General features: G+C 32.4%; 1 protein-coding gene across 2 annotated transcripts; it reads right to left on the bottom strand.

The window, feature by feature from the left end:
• Positions 1-273: 273 nt before the first annotated feature.
• On the bottom strand, positions 274-26,393 carry RNPC3 (RNA binding region (RNP1, RRM) containing 3). Of its 2 annotated transcripts, none has more exons than XM_012751618.3 (15): positions 25,846-26,393; positions 24,309-24,356; positions 19,851-19,969; positions 18,884-18,967; positions 18,374-18,485; positions 17,571-17,639; positions 16,325-16,467; positions 12,667-12,792; positions 10,345-10,496; positions 7,714-7,875; positions 6,536-6,630; positions 5,832-5,890; positions 3,825-3,957; positions 3,080-3,151; positions 274-1,964 (listed from the first exon to the last, which is right to left on the bottom strand). In XM_012751618.3, exons 1-14 carry the CDS (start codon positions 26,035-26,037, stop codon positions 3,092-3,094), a joined length of 1,554 nt encoding a protein of 517 aa, XP_012607072.1. In that variant the 5' UTR covers positions 26,038-26,393; the 3' UTR covers positions 274-1,964; positions 3,080-3,091. The 2 variants fall into 2 exon arrangements, with proteins under 2 accessions (XP_012607072.1, XP_012607071.1); XM_012751617.3 differs by having other exon boundaries at positions 274-478.

The following is a 26,393-nucleotide window of genomic DNA, read 5'->3' as shown; positions in this document are numbered from 1 at the left end:
AGAATTTTTACAGAAGAGCTGAGCCTTTAGGCAGTGACTTATGGAGAAGCTGTTATTACATACTCAAGAGAGTAGCAACAAAAACAAATCACAAACAATGTGATTTTTTCTACCTACATACAGCTTTAACTAACTTCACTAAGTAAGCAGAGTAATTCACGTGGGAAATATTTTCGCCTTTGAATGATGTTCTGATATATGACAGATTTGGGGGTACAAAAATGGAGTATGAAATTAGGGCAAGGATACATAAAGAAAAATTTCAAATACTACTTTGCTGAAAGAAAATAATTTATTATATTTGAGGAAAGTCATTAAAATACAGACAACATAGTTTCAGTAAACTGATGTTAAATGTATATTGACTGAATTTTTAAGTACACTTTCAAAGCTGTTACGCACAGTTCCATAGTCCAGGTGGTCAAATTCTTCCTCTCAAAGTTGGAAAGCACTTGAAAATATGGAATTCAAAAGGAACCTAAAACATCATAAAAGTCTATTAAAATAGTCATAATTATAAAACATCTTATTTAAAAATAACTAAAACATTGATATTAGGAAAATTAGTGAATCATGTCAGTACAACAAAATTTAATTACCTAAATGAACAACTTACAAAGGAACTTATTTATAACATTAAAAAAAATGTTAACTGTGCCTACAGAAAAATAACAATTACAATTTCAATATCTATATTGTCTTTTGTACTTTTAGGGTGATAATGATTATTAACGGAATTTTGAGTTATTTTAATAGTATTAATAATTTTCACCAAAGAAATGTAGAGGCTCCAACTCTTTATTTTCCCTACTTATAAAAGGTAGGATGGCTAGGTTGGTATCAGGTGTCTAAGTATTTCACTCAAACAAAGTAGTATGCAAACTGGTCAGTCCTTAGAAACTACTAAGGAAACCTTTTCAAATTAGATTCTTAGATCTCATTCCCAGAGATTTTGATATATTAGTTCCAGGATAGAGTCTTTATTCAATAAAATTCTTCCTTGCTGGTTCTCAACCTTGCCTGCACATTACAACCACACTGAAAGGTTTGAGAAATTCCAGCATCCATGCTGTACTCCAAACCAATTAAATAAAAACTCTGAGGGAGGCAACCAGGCAACAATACATTTTTTAAGATTTTTTTTTTTTTTTTTTAGAGTTTCCAGATTTTTCTACTGTGCAGCCAAGATTGAGAACCACTGTTCTGGGTCATTCTGGTCATCCACCAGTCTGGAGACCACTTATGACCTACAAGGATTGCTTTTCTTTTCACTTAATGTGCTACCCTGAGTCATCTTGTATCTTCTGTTACTTTTTTTTTGTTCTTTTTTGTTTATTTGTTTAGAAAAAGAAAAGGAAAGAACAAAGGTATTTCTACTTGCTATCTACGTCAAAAGAGATTTCACTAGTAAGACCTCAGATGTGGGGTCTGCTAGTCTTATTTAGAATTCACATAGAAACCTAGCTATTTAAAATTTCACTACATGGACTTTTTAAAAGAAAAAAGTTCCTTTCCCCAATCAAATTGAACAACACATTATATAGAACACCTAAACCAGATATACCATAAAATAGAAAGCCTATGTTACTGAATTAGGTTTAAGAAATACAAAAATAAAAGAAACAAGACCACATTCTGTGTTAAGCAAATGCATACATTCTTCAAGTAAGTTGACCTGATTCACTAACTTTCTCTGGAGAGATTGTATAACCTAAAGGACAGTATAAAAAATTCAACAACAAATCTAAAAAACACATAGAAGATTTGTTCAATCTATACAAATAATTTTAGAAATATTTCTTCTGAATAAAGAAACATATAGCTTAATCTGGATCAACAGGTGGGATAGGGACAAATATTTCTAGGGAAAAAAACAAAAAACAAAAAACGCTGCCCCAAAAAGGATACAAGAAAGGATACACTTTGCATGACAGTATTACAGCAGTATTTACGCAGGAATGCTTCTAAAGAAGAACAGCAGAATGCAGTTTAATTTTTTTCTTATTTTTCAGCATTAGATATATAAATAAATGATGTTTTAAAATACAAACTGAAATTATTTAATTTTTCCTTTTAGGTATTTATAAGACTTTTGACTACTCAAGTATAAATATAACAAAACTCAAATATTCAAGCACCTCACAGAGACTAAACATTAAGCAAAATTTTCTCTTATTTAATCATATCATTTTTTTTTCAGCTAAACACCAGTAATTCTGACCAATTTACTTCATGTTCTTCCAGTTTACAAAAGGAGAAAGATATTTCAAGCAAAAAGCAGAATATATTTCCACTCCTTAAAGTAACACAAACTTTAAAAGATTAAATGTTTAATTCACTATTTCATTATTCACTACATAATCATTAAATTATGTAAGTATGTATTAATATTACTTGTTTCAAAGAGAAAAGATTTAACTCCAGCAACATTTTCATGAAGTGTGATTGTAATTAATTTTATATATTCAGCACTGTAGAATTTTAAGTTAGAAAATTTAGCTTTAAATGTCTACCTCGGGAGTTTTCAAAGTGTGGTCCCTATACCAGATGCCACACCATTATCTGGGAAGCCATTAGTTACGCAAATTCTCAAGTGTCACCAAGGATGACCAACTTGTCCTGGCTGGCAAGTTTCCCATTTCAGCACTGAAAGTCCAGCATCTTGGGAAACTCCTCAGTCAGGGGAATAATAGTTGGTCACCCTAGGCCCCGATCTCAGACCTACTGAATCAGAAATTCTTGGGGGAAAGGGAGGAGCCTAGGCATCTGTTTTATCAGCTCTCCAAGTGATTGTTTGTAATACATGTTAATGTTTAAGAACCACTGCTTTACTCTAGGCAGAAAAAATAAAGAGTAATAGACACACTCCTCGTATAAAATTCATTCTCCAAACTTCATTTCTACATATAAATGGGCTTTACTCTATAATTTTGAAGTTTAATGGAAATTAACTACATAGATATTTCCTTAAAAAAATCTTAAGAGATACCTGAATTACTACTATATCAGGATTTTATTCTTCTTTAATTTTATCTCAAGAAATAGTCTTGTCTTTTTATTGTGTTTTATCCACACTTACCTTTCTTAATTTTTAATGCTTTCTTTTTCCATCTTTAGAATCTTGTTTTGGTCTAGCAGATCGAGCAAATTGCTAGTATTTTAAAATTAAGGTTTTCTTCACGAACATGAAGTTGATCTTTTCTAAATAATTAGCAAAAACTTTGTAATGTAGGGTAGGAGTAAAGTTTTTTAATTTACTTTGGTTGCCTCCTGCCTATGTCCATGCCTTGGAAGGGAACTAAAAATTAATCTTTTCTTTACAGTCATTATTTTTTTTTACATCTGAGCCTTGTTTCTTTACTTACATTACTGATTTCTAGTTTGCCAATTGCGTTAACTATTAAAAGCAAGATGATTAATCAATGATATATTCTGGTTATTAAAATTCTCAAGTAGAAATGTGAATTACAATATAAGAAAATAATAAAACTATAATGAGTTCTTTATTTAATGACCCCAAATGTATTTCTGGATACTGTAGTCTCTCTTAGGCTTAGCATGAGTATATACTTTGAGTTGCATAAAAGTTTAAACTTGACTGAAATTTAACAACCTCATGCTGCTGAAATTCTTTTATTTTCTAATAAAAATCTAAATTATATTTCATCTGATTGAGATAAAGCATGTTTAACTGTAACTGAATATCTTAAGCTAAAATGCCAATGTTGAAATTAGTGGGATAATTAGAATAACAAAAATTAGTGTCAGTTATGTCCTTTTCCTACAAATTATATAGTTTTGAAATAGATTGATTTAAAGGATACAACCACCATGGGTTTTCCAAAAAGAACATAACCATTAGCTTCCTTTAAGGCTTTTGCTGCTGCTTTTTCATTTGGCAGTCCAATGAAAGCTTGTCCCTTCATGCGACCTTCTTTCATCAAGCGTATATCAAACCTAGAAGTCAAGGAAGAAAAAGTAGTTTTGATTCAAAGAATGTCAATTTTGACAAAGTAAATGAAAATGTCTTGCACAATTTAAAATTTTGCTATTTCAAAGTAAAAATGACCATACTCTCTGATTAACATATTACTTCTTCAGTTTTTCTAAAATTACATTTTGTATTCTATTCTAAAATTGATTCTATAAGCAGGTAAATATGTTTGATAATGTACTTATATACCTATTATTTTTAACTATCATAAATGTATTTATGTGATTTAAAATTATGTTACTAGTAACTATAAAAGCTAACTTAAGTTTTTATTTCACATCTCTATTTTTTAAAAATTTTTTTGCAGTCATTTCAGTCCTACCTGCTCAAGTGACAAAAAACAAATTATACAACCAAAAACAGAAGGGCTGACAGGAGCCGATTGTAAGCAATTATAGAATTTCAGAGAAGGAACGAACCTCACTTATTATCTAGTCAAAATTATCATTTTAGAGGTGATGCCTAGAGAGACTGAGTGACTCTTCAGAGCAAACAGCTGAAGTCTAAAGTCAGAGACAGAAATAAAAACCTAATATAGTGTTCTGTTATTTCACAGTGTACTCATTTTTCAAAATTGAGAGAAAATTATATTCAAAAACTACTTAGAAAAATCAGACTGTAATTTAAAATGGAAACAGTGCCTACTATGTAGTCTATGGGAACCAGCAAAATAATATAAAACATAAAAAAGTATCAATTAAAAAATGTACTAAAATGTTTCTTAAAAAACCACATGACTTGTCTCCTGGGAAATAACATATCATTTTGATGTCTAAAGCTTTCTCTATTCTCTACATAGAATTACTTTCTGTCCTTGAATTCTAATACAGGCACTACTGGAAATTGAAAGAATGTACATATCTATATATACACACATATACATATGTATTTATATATACATATGCACATACAACCATTTTTCATTTTTTTATAATCATGACTCAAAGATGACAACAAAGATCCAATATTTTGCATGGTCAGAAACAAACAAACAAACAAACAAACAAAATTAACTAGTTAGAGTCATTTCTCTATTTTACCTCCACTCAAGATTCTCTTACCTTATCTTTTCTACTTCTTTATACTTTTAATTTATATGACAAGGAGTCCTTCTTACTTTGGAATTAACATATATAGAATTTTAAAGAATGAAATTCTAACTCCAAACATTAGTTTTTATGTCACTTACAAATCAGATCCCTCCTTTATGCTTTTATAAAAGTGAGAGCCTGGTGTAATGCAGTTCAATTAAAAGAGGAAAATTTATTGCCACAATAAGAATCTAAAAAATGTTGCCTCGTTGCTATATATTCCTTTCCTGGATAAATCATTAAAACAATGATTTTCAAAGTAGAGTCTCTGGATCAGCAGCTTATGTATTATCCAAGAACTTTTTAGAAACACAAATTTATGGTCCCTACGCCTGAAACCTAGAAAACCAGACTTTCTGCAGATAGGCCTAGAAACCGTTTTACTAATAAGCTCTAGAGTTAATGTTTAACGTTTGAGATGTTAAAGTCAGAACCACAGCTCTAGAGGGAGAATCGGGGCAAAGAAATTATCACAAGGTCTGTTTCTACAACAAGTTTTATCTGAAAACAGCTATGAATATTCGTTAAGGTATTAGTTATGGACACTTTCACACTACAACTACAAAACTGAGTAGTTGCAACAGCCACAGTATGGTCTACAATAAAATTAATAAGATTAATTGTGCAACAGAATAGATCAACTTCTTCCTATAATTTTTATTTCTGAAAGAAAAATGTTGGATTAAAAAAGATAAATTCACAACAGATAAAAAGAGACATAATATGAGATTATCACTGTCACTTACATGATCCGTTGTGTTTCTGATGAAAAGTCAACATATCTTCCAAAAATAAATTTAAGGTCCTAGAATTTCAACATGAAAAAGACAAATAAGCAAGCCAGGAAAAAAGTGTAAAAAAAAAAAATAAATTTTAGGTCACATTTGGAATAAAGTAGGCTTTAATACAATATGACTAGTGGCCTTACAAAAATGGGAAATTTGGACATAAACATGCATACAAGAACACTATATAAAGATGAAGGCAGAAATTGGGGTGATGCTGCCACTGACATGCCAAGAAGGCCAAACATCGGTGGCAAATCAGCAGAAGCTATGGGAGAAGTGAAGCACAGGACATAGACTTCCTTCATAGCCCTCTAAAGGAACCAATCCTGGATTTCAGAGTCAGCCTCCAGAACTGAGACAATATATCTCTGTTGTTTATGCTCCTCACTTTGCAGTACTTTGTCATGGCAGCCCTAAGAAATTTATTTATACCTCAAACTCTTACGTGTTCATTGCCAGAGAAAACAAGCTATGAAAATATTATTGTAATAAAAATTTAACCTGAAAAAAATTAAACAGTTTGGCATGCCTGAAGAGTAAAAAATCCTCTTAAAAGGTGGTTTCACACAGACTTTTAAAAACATTAACATATCAACTATAAAACCTTCAAATTATTTTCATTTACATAATGGAAAAAAATCAACTTACAAACTGCAACTTACCTTTTCTTGGACATGCTTAGCTAAATTCTTTACATAAATTCTACAGTTTGGTTCACCAGGTTCATAACTTCTGAAAACTGAAAGTGTTTCCATTTCTTATTAAAAACAAAACAAGGATAAAAAATTAAAATGTTTTCACCATTTTTCAAAAAAAACTAACATTCAAAAATTACTGTTACATAGACAAAATAAGCCTTATGAAAATGTTAAAACCATAGGAATTAGTAACAATATTACAAATGGGTATAAAAATGCTCATTAAAAATCTGAACTGATTATATGAAAAAAATTTTTGTTTTAAAAACTTCAAGCACCTAATGTAACTTCGATTTGTCCAATAAAATATCTACTATTCCTTTAAGATGAGTTGCTTTATTAAAAAGACTAAAGCATATCTGTTATTAATCATTTGTATAATTATTGTGCTTAAAGTGAATTTCCAAAACCAGCAGTCACCTCCATATTCAAATGCAAGAATGAAATACTCGAGCACAATAATCAGGTATTTCACACAAACTGTGGCCCTCAAACCCCTTTATAGCTCCTCCTATTTAATGTCAGTAATCTGCTCTTGACAACCAGATGTTCTGTGTAAAACTGCTATTGGATTATTGGAAATAAAATATAGCAAAATAAAAAAATAGAAATCTATTTCCTATTATTATGGAGAATATTTTGTGTTACACACCAATCTAAAACCTCTAAATATTTTCTTAAAATATACTAAAACAATAAAAATTCTTTAGAAGTAAAAAACTATGTTATTTTATATAAAATCCTAAAACGGATGTTTAATCACAAATTTTTTTGTTTTTTTACATACTTTGTATGTATCTCAGACATAGTATTTGTGATGGTCTATCAACTATTCTTGGAATACATAACTTAAGACTAGTGGTATATATAAATTTGTGTTAAATGCCACATAAATGTTATAGAAATGAAAACAAATTTTTTTCCCAAACAGATATAAACTAGAAAACATTATATTGAAAGGAATATTCTACCCTATAAAGTATGAGTACTAAAAAACAAAAAAGGAGATTACAAACATTAACGGGAGGGATGTTTTGAAGTGTGTGCCTTAAGTAAAGGCAAATGATATGAAGGAATTTCGTTTCTGTAGAGTGAAAGAAATGTAAAATGGAATATGTGCTTTGTTTATCTTATGACATTACCTTCTCTAGAAATTCTGCCCTTTTCCAACTCTCTTCTAGAAATGCATTCTGATGGCATTTCATCAGAGTCTTCTTTAATCTCCTCTGTGATGTTCAAGTTAGGTTTGGGGAAGATTTTTCCAAATCCCATACTGGGTGCATCAACTTCAGTAGCAGGCAAATCTAAGTTCAACATTAACATTAGCCATTAAAAACCTCTCACTTCAAAATAGCTTTTGAGGTTTATCCTTCCATTTTTAATTTAATAAAATATTTTAGGCACTAAAATGCTTTGGTGTTTCTCAAGGTTTTAGAACTGGCATAGTTTATAAACTTTTTCTATAAAGGTCCAAATAGTAAGTATTTTAAGCTTTATAGGCCATTATCGTTTCTGTTAAGACTATTCAGCTCTGCCACCAAAGACAATAGCTAAATAGCCAAATGGTTGCTTTGTGAGGCTACTTAGAGGGCCTGAAATATGAAAGAAAATCCATCCACTTCCAACACATTTAGTTTGAGGTGCCAGAGGGGCACCTGATGAAAATGTTAACTGGGTAGATAGCACATGCTTTGGGGGGCAATAACATCTATTTTGGTTAACCCACCCACTCTGATGTACTAATAACTGTGTGAACAAAAAGAAATTTTCAATTAATTAAATCAATTATATAGGTATTCTGTTAATGGGATGCTGTTCTCCCAAGATTATTTATACGTTTATGAAGACTTCATAGCACTATGATCAGAATACTGTGAAACAAACTTCAACCTTCTCAATGATGATTAAAAAATTAAGATCAGCACATTACACTGGAATACACATCATAAAATAAGACACTTCCATTTTGGAATACCAAAAATAAAAAAAATCTATTAACAACCCCGAAGAAAGCCAGTCCATATCTTGATCATGTAAGTAGTGAAGAAAAACAAGTGTTTAAACACTTAAGAAATTACTTATTCAATTAAGAAAATTCAAAAACACTGCCAATTTTTTCTTTTAGATAGCAACCCTAAATTTCATTCAGAAAATATGAATTTTTGCATCAGCAAGAATAAAACTAGTTTGGAAAAAGAGTTTGGAAAGACAGTTTTAAACATTAACAAACAATCTAGTTAAGCTACCTAAAAATCAAAAACACAAAAAGCTCTATAGAATCTGAGAAAATGATGCAAAGAATATGTTACATTTTGGATTATAAAAGTATCTTTATAATGTAAAACAAAACAAAACAAAAGGTTGTATAAACAGAACTCCTGTGGCTCAAAGGCATCAAAAACAAAAAAAAAAAGTTTAAACTACTTCCACTGGTACTTCAATTATTACTTCAACACTAATGCATAATGGGATGACTGTCCCTCTCTCATAAAGGTATAAATCTTTGAGTAAGTTAAGCTTAAAAATAAAAATTTGTGTGAAGGGGTGTCTAGCCATGATATAAAAACTAAGAAAAATAAAAACATAATTATGAAACAAAAAAAGAGCTATCTGAAAAGGCAATGTATTCTCACTAACTGTCAGAGATAGGAATTAAAACTAGTTATAGTTTTTCATTTACTACATTTGCAATACTTTCTAGAATTCTATCCTTTACTCACACAAGTACTCAAAGATACATGTACAAAAATGAACATTCCAGTATTTTCTGTAATAGTAAAAGAATGAAAACAACTTCAATTTCTATAAACAGAGCACAATTAAAGACTGATATACCTATATTATGGATTATTATGAAGCCATAAAAAAATAAAGTACATGTTTTTATGTTCTAACATAGTAAGCTACCCCCACTAGACTGTAAACTCCAAAAGAGATAAGACCATGCCTAACTTGTCCAGAAAGCCACTATAAAACTAACTTTCATAAGTTGCTATTGAGTGAATGATAAGTAAAAGAAAAATGTGTTTATACATGTATAGGATAAGGTCTGATAATATCTACATAGACACATCCACATATACATGCCAAATTACTAATAGTATTTACCTCTGGGTAGTGGGACAAAGGAGAGTGGGGTTTGAATTGCAACTTTTTGAAAAGTTTATTTTATATGTTTCTGTTTTGATTGCTTTTCTATAAATGTGTATTATTTCTGAAATTTCAAAGATTTAAAGAACAAAAGAACACTACAACAACATATCAAATGGCTAAGTCAAGCAAAAAAATCTGTAACATCAATGCATTAATTTTAAACTTAAGAATAGTATTTTTAGCAAACAATCTTTAATGTCTTTTGAATAAAAAAAAATTTACATGAAATATACAACTTATAAGATAGTCGCATTGCTTGTTTTCTAACAAATAAGACAATTATACTAATAAAACCATAGACCATCACATTAAACAAGCAATGAAAAATCAAGTCAGTACAAGAAACTCTTCTATTAAATTTCCAGTGTAAACACTACCAAAAATCACTAAATTTCACTCTAGAGATCATTATTAGCAAAAGGTAACAGTGAAAATCTTGCCACTTAGAATCAATTTTAATTATATAAAAAAACTAAAAATGGGTCAACGATGACATTCCGGAAAACCTAACTGGATATTTTAAAGGTTGACAATTACTAAAATACAAAAACATTATACAAAAGCTTAATTCTAACACAAAAAGCTAATTTCAACATATGAAAAAACAAGAATATCCTTACCATAATTTTTTTCCTCACAATTGTGTTCTTTTTTTAAATCTTTCTTAAATGCAGCTGGCATGTCAGTAGATATATGGAATTCAATTCTTTTATTACCTACAGGTTGTGGTTGGTCAAATACATCTGAAGGTAACAGCACTGGATGTAAGTTGCTATTTAAAAACAATCATGACATTAGTTTGTAATTGCAAATAAAATCCTGAGTAAAATATTATTTCAAAATTACTTTAAATTTAAAAAGCTAACACTAAAAAAGGATTCACTATGCTATAGATATCACACAAAGTGACTTAGAATTTATATCTTAACAAAGCCTAACAAATGCTCAAATATAGGTATTATTAAATTCCTAGTTTAAAGATTAAAAATATTGAGGTTAAGAGATATTAATAATTTGGATAAACTCACTACATAAATGACAGAGAAAAGACCTGACTATTAATCCTAAACCTCAGGATATTTATAAATATGTGAAAATAGCTCATTGTTTAAGCATTTTTAATATACTATATTTTATACACCTTATAATAGTGTTATGATATCTAATAGAGTAGCCACTAGCCACATATGGCCAATGAGTAATTAAAATATTGCTGTCCACATTAAAATATGCTATAAGTATAAAATAAACACAAGACTTTAATGACCCTGTATGAAAAAATAAAGTAAAATATCTCAGTAACTTTTTATATCGATTATATGATGAAATAATATTTTGGATATAATGAGTTAGGTAAGTTATATTATCAATATTGATTTCATCTGTTTCTTTTTACTGTTTCAATGTGACTACTGAAAAATTTAATGTGGCTCACATTATTTATTTCTATTATTCAGCACTGTTAGAGATTAAAGAAAAAAAGGGCAATACACTTCAAGTGAAACATACATATAACAAATATTTCATTGGTAGCTACTGGACTGTAACAAAATACCTAAAATACAGTGGAAAGTTAACTTATACCTAATAACATTCTTGCATATCTATGGCCCTCACTCTCATCCCAAATCTTCTTATCCCTAGGAAGTTTATTATAAGGTAACACAGTTCAAAAGGAATTCTTAATTTTTAAAGTATCAATGGCATTCCAATGGCTTCCTCAACAAATTCAAAGTCCCTAAGGTAAAATTTAAGGCAAATTTATCCACAACCTTTTAGCTTTCCCTGTCATCATTTTTATTCCTATTCAACAAATTGTCTTACCTCTGGACATTTCCCTTTTACTTTTCCATTTACACAAGATATCCTTTCCCTGCCGCCTAATTTTTGCCTCTCATCTTTCAAGGGTCAGCTCAATGTCTCCTCTCTCTTAAAACCTTTTCAGATTTCTCAACTGGCTATGACATTTCTTTTCTCACAACCGTTCAATTCACAGATTATATCTTTTTCTTATGTCATGTATTATAGTTGCTAATGCAGTAACCATCCATGCATATCATTTATTGCCTGTAAGACTATTAACTCACCATTTGAAAACACAGCATTAAGTTTTAGAAGCATTCTTCAAACCACACACATTATTTTGCACAGAACCTTACCATGGCATTCAATAAATATTTAAAAGCACTCTGGTGGGTCCTGTGTGCCAAGTTAAGATATGTGAATTTTTATTTGGTGGGTAATTTTAATTTGAAAAATGTTTGATATCAGGTAATAGAATTAGGAGAAACTAAACAATTTTACATACAGATATTGGTGATTCCATTATCAAAACTGTGAATGCAGGAGGAGAAAGAAGAAAGAGATAGTGAAAGGAAAGTAAATTGAGTTTTGTTTTGGACAATATCTTAAGTGCCTGTAAGATATTTTGAGTCTACAGATAGGAAGCTGGAAATAAAGACTTTAGGTCTCAGGACAAAGATAAAGATTCAGTGCTTATTAGCTACAACAAGTGAAACCATGAAAATGATGAAATTAACAAGAAATATAAATTTATAAACAGAAGACAACCATGGACAGAAGCATGTGGAATGCACAAAAAAGGTGAGAGAGTACAGGGGGAAATGAGGGTGTGGGGAGAGAGAAAGAGAGAAATGAAGGAAGTAAAAATGGAAAAAAGGCAGTAAAAGTTGGAGATAAAAAAGAGAATGGTACAGTAAAATTAATAAAATTCTTAGACCTAGGGTAGCTGATAATATCAAATGCTGGTCAACTATGAGAGAATTATGAAAACTTGTAAATCTGGCAACTAGGAAGCCAATAATGAACCAAGCAGACAGATAGGAAACAAAAGGCAGATCGAGTCATTACTCATACGAGTTAAGCACATAAAACAAGTTACATGTGGACAACCCTTACTTCATAATTCTAAGTAAAATTACCTGTGTGAAGCAGATGAAGGTGTATTCAACATATCCTTTATCTTTCGCTTTTTTCTCACATGGCGTTGCTTTACTGTTTTTGGTCTTTTGGGCTGAAGATTTGCTAGTTCCATTAGTTTGTTCATTCTACATTGAGGAGAGGGATGATAAATAAGATTTCCTTATTCAGAAGCAAAGCTATTTACCACTGTTTCTGTCAAATTTGAATTTTAGTATATAAATTGACAGATAAAACGATTTATTACTCTTATTTAGAACATGGAGTAAGTATAAATTCTAAGCCATCAATAGATAATCTACTTGACACAAGTTCAAATTCTAAATTGCCTTGCCAACTTTCATCTTAAAGGAATTAAGAATTTACTTGGCTGGGCGCAGTAGCAGCTCAGGCCTGTAATCCTAGCACTCTGGGAGGCTGAAGTGGGTGGATTGCTTGAGGTCAGGAGTTCAAAACCAGCCTGAGCAAGAGCGAGACCTTTCTCTACTATAAATAGAAAGAAATTAATTGGCCAACTAATATATAGTATATAGAAAAAAATTAGCCGGGCATGGTGGCGCATGCCTGTAGTCACAGCTACTCGAGAGGCTTAGGCAGCAGGATTGCTTGAGCCCAGGAGTTTGAGGTTGCTGTGCGCTAGACTGATGCCACGGCACTGACTCTAGCCTGGGCAACAAAGCGAGACTCTGTCTCAAAAAAAAAAAAAAAAAAAAAAAAAATTTACTTAATTACAACCTCTCAATTTTAAAAAAATGTTTCATTATAGACATTATTAATTATCTAAATAAAATGGCTAGATTTCATGCCAAACAGCTGAACAGGATACAATACTACTTATGTGACTTTACTATTCTTTGTTTGACTGATATTCAAAAAACCTTATCAATACAGTAAAATTATTTTGATTCATACTCTAATTATTAAACAAAGCCTGAACTGAAGCATTCCCTTTAAAAGCATTTTGTACATAATTGTTACAAATCAATCATAAAATAAGGTAACTTAAACTACATGAGAACGAAGTTTTCAAATACTATACTACACTCCAAAGGAATCTACAAGTACCAATCAGAAAGTGACAACAGATATCTTGTACACAGCTCTTCTCCACTAAGAGTATGAATATTTAATATTAAGGATAAATCTTTCTAGGCATTTTAGTATTTTTAAGAGTAGGAACTCAAAACCAGTAGTTACTCACCTAAAGAATACCAAGCATTTACAATAATTTCAGGCTTATATTAGATAATCAATAAACATTTGCTGAATAAAGAAATAGTACAGGTTGAGTGTCACTTATTTGAAATGTTTGGGACCCAAAGTGTTTTGGACTTCAATTTTTTTTTGGATTTTGGAGTATTTGACACAAAACAACATAATATATATAAAGTATACATATTTTGACTGAATCCAAATTTTACAGGACGAACCTTTTTTAATAAAAGCATTTGTTCTGTGAAGTTTGAATTCAATCCACAGGTTGCATTTGGGATCTGGAGGGCTACATGCTGCCTCAGGTTCCCACCCCTGCATGGAACCCCAGTCTCAACATAAAATTCATTTATGTCTCACATACACCTATACACACAGCCTGAAGGTAATTTTATACAGTATTTTTAATAACTTTGTACATGAAATAAACTTAATCAGCAGAAAGCAAAGGTGTTACTACCTCAGCCATGTATGCCATGTCATACTAGTGCTCAAAAAGTTTTGGATTCTGAAGCATTTTGGATTTCAAATTTTTAGATTAGAGATGTTCCACCTGTATCATTTGGGGTTTTTTTGTTTGTTTGTTTTTATAGGTTCGCTACGTTTCCAAAAGATAGTAGAGAAGGATGAAACCAGAGATTGGTACATGCAAAGGCTATGGTCTCTCTGATGACTCAAGATGAATTATTGGCAGAATGTCATGCTACATCCCTAAATGGAAACCTAAATAAACAAAACAAAACAAAAACAAAGAAAAACAAACAAACAAAAGTTTGGCCAGTCTACACATAGCATTTCTAATTACTACCACTTTTTTTTTTTTATAAATAAAGCTCACAGAGGTTAAGTAATTAATCCAGTGCAACACTTTACACTATTCTTTATTTAGCAACAAGTTAAAGTTACCATCTATCAGGAACTGCCAATTCCCCTAAATGTCTCGGTTTAAGACATAACTCTTTCGAATGTCAAATTACTGCTGATTATTTGTATATGTTGCCCAGAATCTCTGTGTGAGTGCTAACTCATGTCAACCCCTCCTTCATTACCTGAATTTTGTGCCCAGTTCCCATAACAGTCTTGTACACTAGGGGCTGGCAAACTGTAGCCCAAGGACCAAATCCAGCTAGCTGCCTGTTTTTGTAAATAAAGTTTTGCTGAAACAAGGCCACACCTACTCATTTAGGTAATTTTCCATGGCTGTTTTCCTACTACAAGTGTATAACTGAATAGCTGCAACAGGGACCATCTGGATCACAAAATCAAAAATATTTACTCTTTGGACCTATAAAAAAACTGGCAATTCCTGTCCTAAGTGAGGCTGTGCATTATATACCTGAACATTATTAACAACTTACCACTCTTAGCAAAAACCTTTAAAAAACTATATATAGATTGTCAAGAAACAACAATCAATAAAAAGAATAATTCATCTGCAGTATTTACTATGAACAGTTTTGTACAAAACCTACAGAATTGCTCTAGAAATTATTCTGAGGTGAATAGAGTCCAGGGGATTAACGTATCAAAACATGAATACAATTGATGCTCATTATTCACAGTAGTTATGATCTATAAGATCACTGCAAACACTCAATTACTGAATACTGAATCATTGTCCCTAGGGTAATTCAGAGTTAGGTTTCTGGAAGCCTCTCCTTATACAATATTTCATCATCTGATCAATACATTATCTGGTTTTACAAGTGTTTATGTTTAAGGACACCTTACATAATATACATTGTTAATTCATTAACATTGAACTCATAGTCAACATCAATACAACTCTGGCCTGAAAGAAGCTTATTTACATGTATTTTCTTAATATAAGGCATATCACAGCCATCTTGAGTTTAGCAACACTAGATAGCATTTCAACACTATTCTTGGGGGCCATTTTAAACAGCAGAATTATCAACAAAAGGCTCAAAAATGTGAAAAAGATGATGCCAAATAGACCATGAAAAGGATACTTGTTTCTAGTGCAAGAGCTTAAAACAAGAAGGCAGAGGCAGAGGATCACTTTATTTGACCTCATCTGGAAACTTGTGTGTCAAATGACTCAAATTTTTCACCACACTGCACATGTCCACGGTCCATGTCCATTAAAGACTATAAAAACACCGCAAGTATTGACTTGGGGGTTACAAACAAATTTTAGCAAGTAGGCAAATATGAAATTCACAAATAATGAGGCTTTACTATATAATACTTTAATCATTAATCTGAAAAAGTATGCATAATTCATAAATTTTCCTTTAAGACTTGATATCTATTCTTAGGTCTCAATCTATAGCTACTATGTATGCTTAAGGGGTTGGGGAACTGATAATAAATTCTAATGACCTCAAATTATGAAGAATTATATAAAAAAATTTATGGAAACAAGAGTCTCTTTTCTATATTCTATGTTCCTTGGAATCTAAACAAATATTTCACATTACAAACCTCTGTCGGTCCTCATCGTCACTGCTTTCATATTCTGATTCTTTACTAGATAACTCCTCATCCTCATCTGGCAAAGGAGGTTCCTCAGGTGGCTTAGGAGATGTGGGTGGAAGAGGTGCATGCAATAACATATAGTCTTCATACTAATAAAAGAAAAAAACAAATATGCGATGGCAATCTATGATATTTATGGAATATATAAGCCAATTCCAGTTGAATATTTGATTCTCATTTCTATCTCCTAATATTCTTTTATATATTCTATACATATTCAGGAAATACCTCCTGTGGCAGACTACCACTAGCTGATCATAAAACTTGTTTCTTCTTCCCTGGCACTCAGCTGGACTAAATTTCCAAACCTCCTCTGCAGTTACATTGCACAAGTAACTGAGTTTTAGCCAGTGGAATGGGAGCACAAAAAACTCCCACATATAATTCTGTTCCTTCCTACAGACTGTGTGTTAATGCCCTCATAATCCTAGGAAGGTACATGGTGAAAATAATGCGGGGTTTTTGAGTGGCTTAGTAAAGCAGAATATCTCTCTGCCCTGCTTTTGGAATACACTTGATATGACCAAGAAATAATTTTTATTGTATTAAATGATGAAGAATTTGGTTTTGTTTAACAGCAGCCAGCATAACCTTAATTAATATCTCTGCAATATACCAAGCATTGAGTAGGTTTTAAAGTTACAAAGAAAAATTAGGATCCTAACAGTAATTAAATTAGAAAAGCAACCAACTCCCAAATTCTGTTTATATGCCAACACTCAAAATAATTTTGCATTGCTATTATATACTAAGAATACTATAGCAAAATAACTAAAATTATTCAAGAGTAGGCAGAGCCTACTAAGTTACTGATAGATTTGCACAGTAAATTCTAATAAAAATATCAGCAATCTTTTTTGTCTTTTGCAAATGAAGCTCTACTTGCAACAAAATCAGGACAGAATTTTTAGATAATTTGGTTAAATGTAATTATCTTAGGATGGCACAATGTTCTAAATTAAAGAACTGAACAACACTGGAAGATATAATGGCCTCTATTATCAAAAACATTTCTTTCATATTCTGGCTTTTCCCACTTTCAGTTCTCAGCCTTCCTATTATCACATTACTTTGTATTTGTTCCTTGTTTCCAATATGGATCAGAGGTTGCTACCACACTTGCATAATTTAGCTTCACTAATCCCTCAGGAAGAGGAATTTTGACTCTTTAAAATTCTAAGAGCTTTCTTACCATGGGAGGTCGTGCAGTAATTGGTCCAAAAGGTGTGGGCAGATTCATTTTATTCATAAGATGAAGCACCTTAAAGTGGTTAAAAACAAACAAACAACAAAAAAAACACGCTTAAATCATTTAATATAAAATGATTCAATTCACATCTTGTATTTTATGCACTCAAATCTTTGCAATAACACTATTGAATAATTTATTATAAAAGAAGTCCTATCTCTTGCCTTTATAATTGCAGGACAAGGTAAAATGGGCACTCAGATTATTATTAAAGTGTTTGTCATTTTTACAAATACAATTATTCCCATTACTAAAAATGTTATGTTCTTGCAATATAAAACCTACTGAAATGTTTTTGTATGCTTTCCTCTGATTATTATGAAATTACGAAACATGGAGAAGTACAATAAAGAAAATAAACATCATCTAAATTTTGTACTTCAAAGTAGTAGTATCTTATTATTGTCAATATTTTTAAGCACTTGCTGAGGGGTCTACTATATCTTTTCCTTTAAGAATCTCTATGTTAAAGGTGTATCCTAAAGTAACAAAGAATTACCAGAAATAACATTTCCCACATTAGCTTCTGTTTATTAGTACCTATTTATGCTATAGTTTATAAAAGCCCATACTTAAAGTTAGTAATATTTCATTATAATTACAATACTGTAATATTATTGCCTGTGTGGAATTAGTTTGATAACAACTAATATAAACAAGTAAATAGTATGAGGATCAGCACAGAAAATAAAGTATCATACTATACAAATAAGTACTTTGAGTAAAATAACCTTCATTCTACTTACCTGAACATAGAACTTTGGCACACTTGCCAAAGCATTTACTATATTTGCTAGGATTGTGCTAGAAGGTGGTGGGTACATATACTTGAGGCATGAATTAAGAGGAAAGGTCAGCCTAAAATATAAAAAAAAAATTTAAAATGCTTACCATGTTTTAATAATTTCATTTCATTTTAGGTATCCTGGTAAGATACAAAATTGCCCAAACAATACAGTACTATTAGTTTTATCTTGTTCCTATAAGATTCAAGTAAGTACATTTAAAAACAAACATGTCTTCTGATTGCATTAAAGAAAAATGAAGTGCTGCATCTCTTATCAGAGCTTATAGTCTTAACTATTGTAGTAGATGGTTTCTTTGAACTGAATTCAATGACAAACTCATAACTGAAAAGGTTTAGTTAACATATTAAAAATATACATGACATTAAAATACATTTTAAAAACGATCTTATTTGCAATATATGTACACATAAAAGAAAAAAAAACAAAAAATAAACAAAAAAAGCCAACCCATGGTTTGGTGCAATTCCATTTTCTATTGATAAACAGCCAAGTTCTTTCTTTTCTTTATCTTCTTCAACAGGGTCATCAGACCTAGGATATACAGAATCAAAGTTGATCTTATCTTCAGAAAGAGTGCAAAATTGCATACTTTTCAAACATGGCATTATGAAAACTGTTCCATTAAAAAAAATTTCCAAGTAATTCTCAAGCAAACACAACAAAAAGAAATGGAACTAGAATTAACCTTTACTGAATCCTTGTATATTATTATTATTTTATTTGGCATTTCACATTTCTACTTACTCTTCACAGCAAGCCTATGAAAATGGATAATAATTTTCATTGACCAAAAAGAGAACTGAAGTTTACATGGTATTAAATAGTGGTACTCAATTTTTTTTACTGTGTACCACAATCACTAGAGCCTCCTCCACCCTCCCAGAATCTCCCCGCCCCAACACACTTAAGTTTCTGATTTAGTAAGACTGAGTTAAGGCCCATGGTTTTGTATTTCAATCAAGTTCTCAGATGATGCAGCTGGTCTAGGGACCACACTTTTAGAACCATTAGAGTAAAGCAAATTTGTGAAGGTATACCTATAGAGTCACAGCTGGGAATCAAATATCAGTCCTTGATTTCAAAAGCCATGCCCATTCATGACACTGTGCTATTTCTAATACAAAGACTTCATACTACTTAACATCCCTCCATTTACAGTTGAAGTTGAATTCTTTTCTGCCCACTCCCCTCCAAGTTTACATTTATTAATCCCTAATATTAAATCAACACTGTGGTTCCTAATGCATAACCAGGAGCAAAAATAAAGGTATTGTTTTACTGTACTTGATTTAATGGAGAAATGTGTTATTACTGTTTTAAATTAGTTACTTGCTAGTCTAAAAATAATTCAATAACTGTACAATTGATTTAAAAGCCACTTTAAAAATGTTAGAGACACCTAGTATCTACATACCTTTTCTTTTTTTCAGAGCCTAATGTGGGACATGGAGAATGTACTCGATCTTGCTCTTTTGCAAATTCAACAACTAAAGTATGACCTAAAAGTTTCAGCTGATGGAGTCTTGTTAATGCCTGAAGTTAGAAGAGTAAAAATTTCATAATTGTGTCAAAAACGGTTTGAGACTATTTACAAAAATAATTTATTTATACTTTTTTTTGTTAATGTTGTAAACATTTCTTTAGCTACTTCTTACTTACTTTCAAACTCAGGCTACCAATGCTTTATTACTTTATAAAGAACTGCTTTCTGTAACCTAGCAAAACAAAAATCTGGCTAAATCCAACTCTGTCAACTCTGCTTATACCCAGGTGACTAAAAAATGGCTAGATAACAATCATTTAACAAATCTGCCTCACCTCACTGTAAATTTATTAATATAACCACAACTAATGTCAGAGTGGCCCTTAATGATGCCACACAATTACATACTACAATCTTAGTCCATTTTTTCTACTAAAATCTAAAAATATTTTTTACTTTCTCCTTGTTCCTTAACCTCACAATATTTCTCTCTCATTCTTTTAGCCTCATAACCTCACTTCCTACTTTGAGACAAATGAAGTGACATGGTAAGATGAGAATTTTGGATTCCCACCATAAATCCCCACTTACCAACATATGCATCTATTCTATGTTCCATCTGTTACTATGTATTAACTCTCCCTGCCTTTATCTAAATCCAGCTGCTTGACTTGTATACTAAATTCCATCCATTCTTTTCTATTCAAGGGTCTTTCTTTAGCTATTCTCTGGAAATGTATAGGGGGGTGCTCTTACCACCATTATTAATTTTCTGTCCTACTGGATTATCCACATCAGTATAAAAACACATTCCTATTTCTCCTATCCCAATTTTCTTTTTATTACTCACAGTAAAATGCCTAAAAAGTTATCTACACCCTATAGCTACAATTCCTCTCCTCCCGTTCATCCTCAGACCTATTCCAACCAGTCTTATGCTTTAATCAATCCACTGACACTGCCTATCACAGCCAACAACAAATTTGGTATTGCCAAGCCAATGGTCAACTCTTAGTCTTCACTTTACTGCATTTAAGATAATTGATCACTTCCTCAATACGGCATTCAATTGGCTTCAAGACACCATACTTTCTTACAGTTTTCTTCCTAGTTCACTGGTATCTATTCCTCCATCTCTTTGGCTTGTGCCTTCTCACACTCTTAATGTTGGAATGCTCCAGAGCTCTAGTCTTGGTCTTCCTCTCTATCTAAATGCATTTTCTTGGTGATCTAATCCAGCATCCTAAGTTTAAATATCATCTCTATGCTGATGATTCACAAATTTATAACTTCAGCCCAAACTTCTGTCCTAAAGTCCAGGAACACATATCCAAATAATGGCTAGCTCCCCTCAGGTGTATAACAAACATTTCAAAGTCAATACTGATTCAGTTTCAGAAATTGAATCACTAAACTCTCTCCCAACCCTAACGTGCTTCACCTGGAGCCTTCTCCACTTCAGTTGATGGTAATTCCATTCTTTAGTTATTCAGGTAAAAAATCTTAGAATCATCCTTAATGCTTTTTTCCCACATTACATATGCAAGCCATTAAGAAATCCTGTTTGCTTCTATCTCCAAACTATATCCAGAATCTAACCACTGCTTACGACCTCCATTTCTATCACTGTGATTCATGCAACCATCATCTCTGGGCTGAATTACCACAATAATATTTTCACAGATTTCCCTGTTTCTATCCTTCTCCTCCTTCTGTCTATTCTCATCCCAACAGCCAAAGTGAGTCTTTTAAATATAAGTCAGATCATGTCACTCCTCTGCTCTAGTAGCTCTCCATTTTGCTCAGAGTAATCTAATTCCCTTACTACTAACATACTCTATATAATATGGACTTTATTACTTCTCTGACTTCAAACCCAATGATCCCTCCACCCACTTTTTGTCTGTTCCAGCCACAGTGGTTTCCCTGAACAACATGACAGCACAGTCATATCCCAGATCCTCTGTTCCAGCTGTTCCTCTAACCAGAAAGCACCTCTCCCAGATATCCCTTAGTTAACTCCCTTCATCTCCTCCAAACTGTTGCTCAAATATGACCTTAAACACTCTAAATGCAACCTGACCCGTCCCCACTAAGCACTCCTGATTTACTACTCTACTTTTTCTTTTTTCCCACAGGATTTACAATCTTCTAAAATATTAAACAATTAAGTTTATTATTTATGATCTGTCTTCCTTTTTGAGAATGTGAGCTCCAATGAGGTTATCTTTGTTTTGTTCACATATATCCTAAGACCTAAAACAGCATTTAGCACATAGTAGGCACTTAGTATTTTTTAAATACATGGAAATATATGCTTTAACTGGGACAATTTTATTTTACCATCCTTATGCATCCTTATTTGACTCTTATGTCATCAAACAAAGCAAGTTTTAAAATGTTTCAATAATTTCAGGATCCTAAACAAACTCTAGGTCTCTTCATTATCAGTGAACCCTTAATTACTTGAACTAGAGGTCATCTAACCTGAATTACTTCAACTTTCTTACTCTCAAAATGGATATCACAGATTTTCTTATTTTCAAGTGTTTATGGCTTCTCATTTTTAATGTTAACTAATCCCTCTGCCTCTCTCAGCTACCTACTTTGTTCTTAAACATCTTTCCTTTTGTTTTCTTAATCTATCAGTTACCAATAAGGTCAAGTACATTCTAGCCTATCACTGCCATTAATCCCTTACCTCTTCCTTTCACTACAAACATTTCCAAAGACAATGACTGGCTCCATGTCCCATCTCCAAATTAATCTTGACTCTAAAACAATGCCTTCATCACCGTATTTTATTTATAATTTTTCAATGCTATGTTTAAAAAAAGTTTTTTTTTTCTGGAAAAAAATTCCCTATAATTATAAAAATACATATAATGAGAAAGCCTTCTATAATCCCATTCTCAAGAGATTTTTAACAATTTGATGTACAGTTCTACCATGTATTTTGTGTGTGTGTATATATACTAACATGTATACATACTATTGGTTTTCAAAAAAATCTGAGGTTATATCATATCTAAGGCTTCATAATTCTATTCATGTACTCAATCTGGGTTATCATTCCCTATCAATATAATACATACCCTTTGACATCATTCTCAACTACAATCTAGTATATGGATATACTAAAATTTAAGGTATCCTTTTTCCTTACTGATAAGAATTTGGGTCACTTTTATTGTTTCATGGTAAAAAGTCCTTAACTAATAGATTGTGTTCATTCTTCAGTTTGTATTGCCACAGGATCTCCTCTTCTTAAAACTCTCTACTCTTTGCATCCATGATAGTTTCTTTTCTAGTTCTCCTACTTTAACTACTCTCTCCCAGTCTTCTCTCCTGGCTCACCGTATCTAGTCACATGGTTGAAGAAATTTTCCTTTCTTGACCTTGCCTCAGCTCTAGACTATTATTTTTAAATATTTACCAAATATTTATACAGAAGAGGCCAGATAATTCCTCAAAGTTAACAGATGACAGTTGAATTCATTACATACCTTTGTAAACATCCTCTTACTCTGGCTCCTCAAGTCAGCTAATGTGACAACTCAATAACTCAGTCCAAATATCTTGAACTATTTTCTCTCAATCCCTACATCATAAAACCTACAAAGTCAATCTCTACCAAGGGTATATTTACTTCCCCCTTTGTCTTCTTGTTGCTTTCTTCAGATGCTTATTCTTGCTTTCGTCATTATGTAACAGCTTTCTATTTGATCTCCTACCTCTAGTATTTCTCTACATTCAATCCATGACATAAACTCTACCAGGTAGAGCTGCAGGTCTGATGATATCATGAGCTAGCTCAAAAGTTTCAATGCCCACTTACTAAACCAAATTCAATACCTCTCTCCCATCCAAATTTAGACTCAATCTATTTTGCAAGTCCTATTTCCATCTCAACCCTTATTTCCTCCCCCACTTATAAATTTCCATGTCCCACAGTTTTATTTAGTGTTCTCTAAACCTAGAAGGCCCATCTCTTTCTGTATTCTTCTCAAAATCCAACTAGTTATTAGAGGTCTAGCTCAAAGGTTATCTCTTTTGTGAATGATCCCTGGAATTTTATATATACATAAAATTGGAAAAAGTTACAGAGACAGTTACAAATCTTTCTACAACTTAGAATTTGTTACTTTTAATTATAGATGCAGTTAATTTTAATTTACTTTATAGTTAATCTACTATTCTTACATCCCAATGCCTAAACACTATGCAAGATCTGCCAACTGACAAATGAAATGTAGCCTGTTAGGCAAACGCTTGTAATACAAATCCTTTTGCTTTTAAAAAGTACAGTTTAACTTGCCTCCCATTTTTGAACCAAGATCAGATAATGGAATATTACTGATAACTTTAATAGTAAAGAAAAAGTCATACCTTTATAGCTGCTTTTTCATTAGGAAAAGTAGCAAAAGCCGTATGTTTCTGAAAAACAAAGTGTTATGGTACAAATTACTTCCAATATAATTTCAGTTTTTCATAAAGAAGTTTCACATTTTATCCATAGAGTAATTTGACACATTAATAAAATCACAGGGAAGGTTGGAAAATTGAGACCATTTAACTGATTATTAACTTCAATCCAGTGGTTTTCAATAATTTTGGGGTCAGACTTCTGAGATGAAAGCTATGCAAACTTTTTCTTACAAATGTTTGTACATACATAGCACATTTTATATATACAAATAGTTCAACAGACCAGAAGTTTAAAAACTTCTATTATACATAGGTCACGCTTAACCATCTAAAAACATATAATATCTCCCGTTTATGACACACCTAAAGATCTTACACTTTCCTTCATACATCCCAATGAAAACTTTAAAAACGTTTACCAACAGAGAAATCATTCCTCAAGGTGTACGTTTCTTTTGTATTTTATCTTTGTAAATAAGGTTCAACAAGAAAAGTTTAAATCGTCAGAAAAATAAGTCAAAAGTAAATAAGATCTCTTCCTTAGCAAGAGATCTTCCTTATGCTAAGGAAGAGATCTTGTCAATACTTACTGGAAGTTGCTCAAGTAATATACCACACATTCTATTTTGTCTAATATGATCCAAGATGACATAATTAAGTGTACTTAATTTAAACCATATAGAATCTTTTATTTGTATTTGTTGGTAAATATGACACTTAAACTGATCAAAACTGGTCTTCTAACTCTGTGACTTTCAACTCTGGTTGTGCATTAACATTAAAATCACTTGGGGAGACTTTAAAACCACTGATGTCTTGCCCTTTCACAGATCACTTTGCAGAAGCTTAACATCACTATTACTATTCTAATGGAGAAAAATCCATCTAAAATACCTTTAGGTATAAAGCAAAACAAAGTAACTGTGTAACTTTCTGCGCAGGAACATTTAACAGTTTTAAAATAGTTTCTTAAACGATGCCATCTGGAATTTTTTATGACGAGCCTCTTTATCAAAAATCTAGTAGGAATCTTGTATCGAGATTAGTTAAATAACTGTTGCAGTTTAAACTCTATTTTGGCGAATGACTTAACACTGGCTTGTAAATGAGCCAGGATTTAAAAAAAAAAAATCCCTTGTTGCATAGTTGCAGGAGTACTCTTGAGTCTAAGAGAAATACCCCTAAATTGAGAAGCGTCGAAAGTTTCTCGGGATGGGTCCGAAAAGGGAACATAACTAAGCTACTTTCCATTTGCTTTGTCGTTCCCACTTGCCCCTTTCCGCAGTGTTGTAACTAATCCAGACCCCAGCCAGTTACAACTCCACTTCGCACGCAAGATATTTTGATATAAAAGAGGAAAGATGAGGAAGCTCCCGCCACACAAGCGCATCGTTCCCACCCGTTTCTGTCTACTTCCTTCTGTAGGACCTCCCCCTTCCCCTCCCCGGGTCACTATCCAAGGGCCTTCCCGGGAAACTCGGGAGGGGCGCGCCCTTACCAGTCGCCCCTTATCCGACAGGACGCGCACTGACTGTGCCCCAAAGTACTTCAGCAAGTCCTCTTTCTCCTCAGCGGTCAACTCGGCCGGCAGATGCCTCACCAGAAGGGTTCGGTCACCCCGAGGCGGCGAAAGCGAAGTGGAACTCGGGCATCCCCTTGATAATGACATTGGCTGCTCCGGGGCTGCCATTTCCCTTGGACAAACAACAACTGAGAAATCGAGGGAGGCAGCCTAAGTCGGACTGCAGAACCACCAGAAGCAGAAGCTGAGATAAGAGTATTTTTCCGCCTCGCGCTAAGGATTCTGGAAACAAGGAAATACCGCGATACAGTCGCCTTCTCGCGAGAACTTGGCCGCAGGTCCGCGGCGCTTGTTCTGCGACTCCTCAGTATGAAAGGAGCTTGCTACAGTGGTAGGAGAGCAAGGTGATTTAAATTCCACGAAGCTGCTGAAAGTATTAAAAGCAAAAACTGGCCCAGAGCCGCTCCAAGATTAACAAAAATTGTTAAAGAAAGAAAGGGGAACCTCAGCCTCGTGAAGCGTTG

The sequence above is a fragment of the Microcebus murinus genome, chromosome 2 (genome assembly GCF_040939455.1).
Source record: "Microcebus murinus isolate Inina chromosome 2, M.murinus_Inina_mat1.0, whole genome shotgun sequence".
Lineage (NCBI taxonomy): Eukaryota > Metazoa > Chordata > Mammalia > Primates > Cheirogaleidae > Microcebus > Microcebus murinus.
This window is presented reverse-complemented; position numbering and strand designations above follow the sequence as displayed.

What these genes read in the sequence shown, in the direction of transcription:
- RNPC3 (XM_012751618.3), bottom strand. Translation starts at nt 26,037, where the DNA reads ATGGCAGCCCCGGAGCAGCCAATGTCATTATCAAGGGGATGCCCGAGT. An exon ending in GACGATGAGGACCGACAGAG is followed by an intron (nt 12,793 to 16,324) that starts GTTTGTAATGTG and finishes TCCTCAATGTAG; the next exon opens with AATGAACAAACTAATGGAAC. An exon ending in TTGTGAGGAAAAAAATTATG is followed by an intron (nt 7,876 to 10,344) that starts GTAAGGATATTC and finishes TGTTGAACTTAG; the next exon opens with ATTTGCCTGCTACTGAAGTT.